This window comes from Macrobrachium rosenbergii, unplaced genomic scaffold (assembly GCF_040412425.1).
Source record: "Macrobrachium rosenbergii isolate ZJJX-2024 unplaced genomic scaffold, ASM4041242v1 13869, whole genome shotgun sequence".
In the NCBI taxonomy this organism is placed as follows: Eukaryota; Metazoa; Arthropoda; class Malacostraca; order Decapoda; family Palaemonidae; genus Macrobrachium; species Macrobrachium rosenbergii.
In genome coordinates, this window is record NW_027100717.1 from 624,161 (window position 1) to 632,293 (window position 8,133).

Consider the following 8,133-nt stretch of genomic DNA (forward strand, 5'->3'; position numbering starts at 1 on the left):
CACTTTTCTATTAACAGAATCATTCAATAGTCCCAAAAGGATATTAATTTTCTCCGTACCCACAAAACTTAAATTACGTAAGCAAGGAAAAACATTACGAACACCGAAGAATGAAATTCACTGAACTTAAAGAACACCTTCACAAATTACGGAATAACCTCCACTTTAAACCACAGATTTCTAGGACAAACTATGATAGGTCGTAAACACGGGAAAAAGAATCGATTTCGAATTAAATAATTATTAGGCAAACGAAATATTCTTAATGCTAATTTTAATCCCCTGCAAAAACTGTATCTAATTCTTTGGGAGACATACCTCAAATTATACACCATTCCCATTAATCTGCTGACGGATGATACTGCTGACGAAGAAGACGTAACGATGTCTGGTAATAGCAGAGATGTTACGAAGTATGTGGCTGACTTCCATGCAGAGGCATGCGCTGATATGGACCTTTACATAGCCATAAGATGTCGACAAGGAACTGTATAAACTCTCAATTCCATTTGTTAAACAATCCGGCTTAACATGGGCACTCAAATATAATCCAGAGAGGAAGTGGTAGGGCCTGAAGTCAATAGCCAACTGCCCTTTTGTCTGCTGCTCTCGTAACCGACGTCTATGCTGCTGCCGTCTGTGGTATAGGGATCTACGAGCAGTTATTGTGCTTAAACAATTAAACAACTGAGGCCTCATATGATAGGTATTTTGTCTCCCAAAGATAAATTTAATATATTTACATAATTATTACTAATAACACAAGCTATCATAGGCAGCCTCAAGAAAATATAAATAGAACAACATATATATAATAAAAGAAAGAACAAACCACCATGAATAAAGATCATTAAAGAGATAATTGTCTGCCTCCCTTATTTACAAAAATCCTGGTACAAAAGAACAGTATACTAAAGTTGAATATGGAAATTCTGTATCAAGAAAAAATGTTATACAATTTTTTTATATACATTCAGGAGGGATTCAATTTCAAATTTATGGAAATTGAATAAGTAAACAAAAAACTACTCAAGTATTTGTTTTTGTATTCCTAAAATCTTGACCTTTTAATCGTCTAAAATTCTTCTAGTTCTCTCTTCACTAAGGAGAGCAGCTTTCCTCTTAGGACGAACACCATTTTTAGTTACAGCATGATCAGCAGGACAAGCAACATTCAACTTTAATGCCCTTTTACTGTGTTCAGACAGTTCATTTACCATTAATAAAGGGATCAAGGTCGATGAATGACGTTTAACCAACTCTTTCGTTTTCCCTTTGAAAACTAATGCCCCTGTTACTTCTCCATTCACATTTGTTGTAATTTCTTTAACAATTGCCATGGGGTAATTAGTAGGTTTGGTGTGGGTTTCTTTAATAAGTACAATGTCTCCAATTTGCAAAGATTTATGACTGACTGGCTTATATCGGTTCTTAACGTTAACAGCCTTAGTGACTAAATTACTTAGAAATTCATTATTGTAAACCTCAATCAAACGAGTTCTAACTTTTCTAAGTTTATGATAACTATCTTGAATCAACTGGACAGGATCATGCCTTGGTAACCATTCAAGATCTATATCTGGGAAAGCTTGTAATTCTGGAATAATATTAATAGATAGCAAGTCATAACCATGAATCAAAATCTCAGGTGTAATTGGGTCAGGTATAACATCCCCACTATCATCCCTCAATACTTCCTTAAAAGCTATAGGGCGACGATTTACCATATGAACCGTCTGGCAAATTATATACTCAAAATCCCGAAAATCTAGGACATCATTTCGAATAGCCCCATACACTAGTCTCTTTGTGAGCTTGACACAGCTCTCGACCATCGATCCCAACTGACTACAACCCTTAAAATACTGATCAAATTTCAATGGATGCACCATTCTCTTCAAAGTACAGTTGTGTCTCTGGATCCTTGATATAATCAGTTATGATATTAGCAGCAGCAGTGAGCTGACTACCAAGATCACCCATACAAAACTGAGGAATTCCAAATTCAAAAGCATGTAATTGAAAAGCTCTCAAAAATTCCTTGACAGACAAATCAATACAAAGTTTTAGATTGATGACACGACTCCACATGCAAGTAAAACAAAGAAGCCAAACTTTTACCTTTTGCCCATTCAATCTAACAAAATATGGACCTATGTAGTCCATATAAATATAACTAAAGGGTATGTTGGGTGGATCCAACCTGAAATCACGATAAGGACTCTGATTTAGCTTCACTGTTCTCTCATTAAATCTCCTTCAAGAAGTACACCCTTTGAATGTTTTCTTTACCACAGAGAAGCAATGGGGAATCCAAAATTTCTTGCGAAGTTCAGACAGCAGCGAATAACAACCTGCATGTGAGAATTGTTTATGCAAATCCAAAATTATCGGAGATGTTAAGTGGCTATTCTTAGGCAAGAGAATTGGAAAATTACAATGCCTGCCATCTTTCCATCTACCAAATTTACTTTTCACTCACAGAATGTCTTGACTATCCAGATATATATTAAGTTGCTTGACAAGATTAGGAATATCTTTAACTCTAGGATTTTCTTTATCAAAAAACTCAAAAATGTCTGAGAAATGAATTTGTTGCTCTCTCCTAAGAATGTGCTGATTGACTCACTTTGGACATCATTCTCTGAAGAACTTACATGTTTGTACTTTCATTCATTTTTTAGATTTCAACTTTGATTTCAACCTGTTTACAAAGGTCAGTACATACCTATATATCTTGACTACCCGTTGAAAGCTTGAATAATTACCTAAGGGAACAAGGTGTTCTAATTGATCATAGGATATGTTCACATTCAAGTTACATTGAAAAGAATCAGAGCTAGAGCCTGATTCAGCCAAAGGATTTGGAATAATTACTGTTAAAATATCTCCCTTACTCATTTCAATCTCACTCTCATCATACAGGAAGATTGGCCCCGAAAAGTAATTTGTTCTAGATAGGGTCTTAAAAGACAGGGGTCCAGTTATGCAATCTGCAGGATTCTCAATACCAGATACAAAACTAAATGTCACAGGAAAGATTTCTGCACAATTTGCTAATGTGATCGAGCCTATTCATGATGAACACTGATCTCCTTGCATTTTATCAATTTTACTTGAATAAGCATTAAGCCAGGATAAGGTTACCATGCTATCTGTGAACAAGTTAAGGGCAACTATTTTGATAGGCTTTATGCAAGAAGTTCCAGTCAACTCCTTGAACAAATCAATTAAAATTTTAGTACCAAAAGCAACAGCCTGAAACTCAATGAGGGAACACTCTTAAGTTCCAACTGTTTATTTACCATGCGATTTTTAGCCAAGACAAAGCTAACTTCTTTACTGTCCACATCTTAGATAAATATCACTGCACCATACATAGATTTGCTACTGTCTGTAAACGCAACCAGCCTATAGGAACCATCCCTTTTACCAACAAACCTCTTTATCTCAATCTCAGGAGAAGAATTAGCTTGGTTACAAATATTTCTCCATTCCCGAGTCAAGTCACTTGTTAGCTTATCATCCCATCCTAAAGACTTATTGCACTGCAACTCATGCAAAACTGCCTACTTCTATTCATAAGTGGCCCATTGAAATTATACAGATCAAATTGAGATGCAACAGACTTCAGAATTAATCTCTTTGTATTTGCATTACTGTCTAAATTAATTGGCTTAGTGGAAAGAGTATCAGTTTCTCTATCCCACTGCATCCCAAGAAGCTTAACTTTAGTTGCCGTCTTTTCATCAGATACTGAATCAATCTCACTCTGCAGTGCTTCATCATTGGTTGCAAGCTGTTGTAATTCAAATTTGTAAGGTTCAAAATATATTCTTAAGTTGAAGGTAAGCCCAATTCAAACTTTCAAAATCATTACAAGAAACTGCACCATTATCCATGTAGAACAACTGATACATTAGTCTTTTAAGCTCTTGAAGCTTTGGCGAATCACTATGTGCATCTAATACAAGAATTTTATACAACCCAACATTAATAAGGTAGGAGAGCATCTAAGACCAAAACTTAGTCTTGAATTCCTGTAACCAATGAGAGAAAAATCACTCACGATCCACATCTCTGAACCACAAAAACAAAAGTTTATTTTTATCAGCTTCATTTAAGGCTATTTGATTAAAAGCTTTCTTAATATCAAAGCATAAAAGTTTTCGGTCGAATCTAAGATGTAAGAGAGCAGAAGATAACTTTTGGTTTAAGACAGGACCCGCAAACATAGCTTGATTGTGGGATACAGTCAATGGTTTATCTCTCTCCCTCCCACACAGATTAGAAAGAAAAAACGACACGACACTTCGTGGTTTCAAGATCTGGTTTGAACACCCCCATGTGAGGTAAAAAGCTACTTTCAGGGTAACTTTCCAAAAAACTGATCTAGGTTATCTATCTTCTCGATAATACCTAATCGTTCTTGCTCTTTAAAGGATTCATTCATCAAAAGCAAATTCGACTCTTTCTTTTAAGCTTCTTCAGATTAGATTTCAGTACTAACTCTGCCAAAATTTTATTCTTACCAAGTAAATGAGAATACTTAAAATTCCATAATAATGGCATTACAGTCTTCCTTCTTCATTTTGATGGGTGTTATTCAATGCAAACTTAACGAGACGATCATTTACTTCAACATCACTGTCATTGTAAGTAGTCACGTCGTAATTTGTAAAGTAAAAACAACTATCTTCAAGTAATCGATCGCCTGTTGCTTTCCTCAACTCAGACTCGATCAATTTACCTTTCTTGCTAATTACTGAGAAATTTGACTGAATGCTTAGAGTCTGTAACTTCAGGGTCCATGAGCAAGGTACTCTCATTATTCAAACTAAGACATAGATAATGAGTTTTTGTCCATGGCATCCCGCTGAGGATGCCATGGACAAAAACTTTATCCAAGACTCAATTTGTATAACTCAGTCATTTAAATGATTATAAAAATGCATGAAAAAACTTCATACTTTATTTACAATAAGACACAGTCAGGCATTGTTGGTTGAGTTATGATGAATAGGCAACCTCCGTACGATGAGTGACGAACGAAAGGTGATACACATGCCTAATGCGAACCTTCGATGTTTTATCCAGCCCCAGTTATCTGAAGTTACCATATATAAAATAAATAATTAAAACTATGAAGGGCAGCATTACAGTGTTAAAGCAAATAACTGATATTCGCAAATGAAATTAAACATCAGGACAAGGTAAATACTTATGAAATTAAATAAAACACTTTTCTATTAACAGAATCATTCAATAGTCCCAAAAAATATTAATTTTCTCCGTACCCACAAAACTTAAATTACGTAAGCAAGGAAAACATTAATAAACACCGAAGAATGAAATTCACTGAACTTAAAGAACACCTTCACAAATTACGGAATAACCTCCACTTTAAACCACAGATTTCTAGGACAAACTATGATAGGTCGTAAACACGGGAAAAGAATCGATTTCGAATTAAATAATTATTAGGCAAACGAAATATTCTTTAATGCTAATTTTAATCCCAAAAACTGTATCTAATTCTTTGGGAGACATACCTCAAATTATGCACCATTCCCATTAATCTGCTGACGGATGATAAAATTGACGAAGAAGACGTAACGATGTCTGGTAATAGCAGAGATGTTAATTAGTATGTGGCTGACTTCCCATGCAGAGGCATGCGCTGATATGGACCTTTACATAGCCATAAGATGTCGACAAGGAACTGTATAAACTCTCAATTCCATTTGTTAAACAATCCGGCTTAACATGGGCACTCAAATATAATCCAGAGAGGAAGTGGTAGGGCCTGAAGTCAATAGCCAACTGCCCTTTTGTCTGCTGCTCGTAAATAACGTCTATGCTGCTGCCGTCTGTGGTATAGGGATCTACGAGCAGTCATTGTGCTTAAACAATTAAACAACTGAGGCCTCATATGATAGGTATTTTGTCTCCAAAGATAAATTTAATATATTTACATAATTATTACTAATAACACAAAAATATCATAGGCAGCCTCAAGAAAATATAATTAGAAATAACATATATATAATAAAAAGAAGAACAAACCACCACGAATAAAGATCATTAAAGAGATAATTGTCTGCTTCCCTTATTTACAAAAAAATCCTGGTACAAAAGAACAGTATACTAAAGTTGAATATGGAAATTCTGTATCAAGAAAAAATGTTAACATTTTTTTATAAATACAAAAACTGGGTCTATATCCGAAGCTAAATAGTGGGAACTGTGATAGGACCATCAACTGCCTGAGAACGTTTGGACCTGAGAGGTATCAGGCGGATCTATTCTTTATAAATGGACCATGAATTCCAAGGGCTCTGGTTCTGGGGATACAACTCTCAGCATTCTATCCAGTTTGGCAATAGAAGACGATTAGAGTGGGGATGATAGTATTCTTGTAATATCTTCAGTCCTAGCAAATGGGTTTGGCTTAAACTTAAATAAACTATAATCATGTTGTGTCATCCCCTGTAAGGCAGGATAGTGAACACGGATATTTGCGAGTCAGTTCTCACTTGTGCCAATGGTGGAAGAATAAACCCCATGAAAGGCTGATATCTTTCTAAGGTTTTCTAGTTTATTATTATTTTCTTTTACCCCACTCAAATCTTTGTCTAGCGTTTATAAGGATTCGAGTACCCCTGGACCCTCTGATGGTGCTGTTCTGGCACAGATGATGACCTCTGCACCCACCTTGTAGATTAAAATTTCTCCAAATGTTGATGACTTCTCCAAACATAAATTGACAAAAAGCATAAATAACAAATATCCTGATCCCCTCCTGATTTCCCCACCCCTGGACACTCTAGTATGCTTCACTGATGCCACGTCAAGCAAAGACACAGACTTCTCTAAGAAATCTTCTTCATCCAAAATTAAATCCTCAACACAGCCAGGTTGTGTGAAAAATTTGAGAATGCTCCATATTGAAGACTTACCAGTCTGTTGTGATTATGAAATGATCTCGACAGCTCTGAAATCATTTGGAACTGTTGTAGAAATCAGATGGACTTTTTTGATATTGAATCTAAATGGGAAATGTGGGTTACCTTTAGTAGCCACGATGAGGTTGTAAAGACTAGTAGTATGATAAGTGCCATACACATAGGTCAAGCTACAGTACGAGGAGCCTTAACAAACAAAGTTCCCAAAGACGTGGACGTTTATGTGCCATGTAAATGGGCTCAGGATAAACCAGAGAAAAGCAGAATGCAGAAATAAGGACTCCTAAATATCCTATGTAGGTGGTAGCTTCAGGCAAGAAGGAAAATTATTACTATAAATTTTGCAGGTTTCTTCAGAAAAAGGTGGGAGGAATAAAGAACGGTGATATTTCTCGGTTTGGGAAGAACACCGTTTCATATTCAAAATAAAGCCACAGCAAATATATGCTGACCTTGTTGGACAAAAATATGATGAAATGATTACGAAATCAAGCCCCCACTAAGCTTTAGTTATGGGAGAGGAGTGCTATTTGATAAAGACCTTTATGACATGACAGAAGAAGTTATTCTAGAAATGAATCCCACTTGAGTTTGGAGAGTGAAAAAGGCAGCCAATTGCCAACATGATCATTTTAACTTTTGTAGACTCTGAAGTACCTTCTCATGTCATATTTGAAAATGAAAGGGTAAGAGTACGTCTTTTCCAGCAAAGACCAATGCAATGCTGTCATTGCTTTTAAGTTTGGCCACCCATCAAAAAAATGGAAAAATGCTAAAATTTTTATAAATTGCTCTGGTGTCCATCATGATGAATGTAACAGAAAAGCAAAATGTGTTCATTATCAACTGGAACATAAATCCAATAACAAAAATTGTGAAATTTAGACATTTGAACTGTCTGCACTAAATAGAGCCAATGCAGAGCATATAAGTATTGGTTTTGCAAAAAGACAATTAGGACAACAACCTAGGAGCTATGCTCAATAAAAATAAAGCCATGACCCTAATGTATCACTAGGGTGCAGTGGCAGCACCCTCTAATGTAGCAGGGCATCAACCCCAGTGGTAGTGGCCTAGCTGTCTGGGTCAGGTGCTGGGCCTGTTGAGGCAGCCTCCAAGGAGGATAAGCTGGCACTTAATCCAACCACCTTGAATTGTCTGAGACAGA

The 8,133-nt window shown here is 36.0% G+C and overlaps 1 protein-coding gene across 1 annotated transcript; it reads right to left on the minus strand.

The window, feature by feature from the left end:
* Nucleotides 1-1,067: 1,067 nt before the first annotated feature.
* On the minus strand, nucleotides 1,068-1,835 carry LOC136837828 (uncharacterized). The gene has a single exon (XM_067102727.1). It carries the CDS (start codon nucleotides 1,833-1,835, stop codon nucleotides 1,068-1,070), a length of 768 nt encoding a protein of 255 aa, XP_066958828.1.
* Between the last annotated feature and the right edge of the window lie 6,298 nt (nucleotides 1,836-8,133).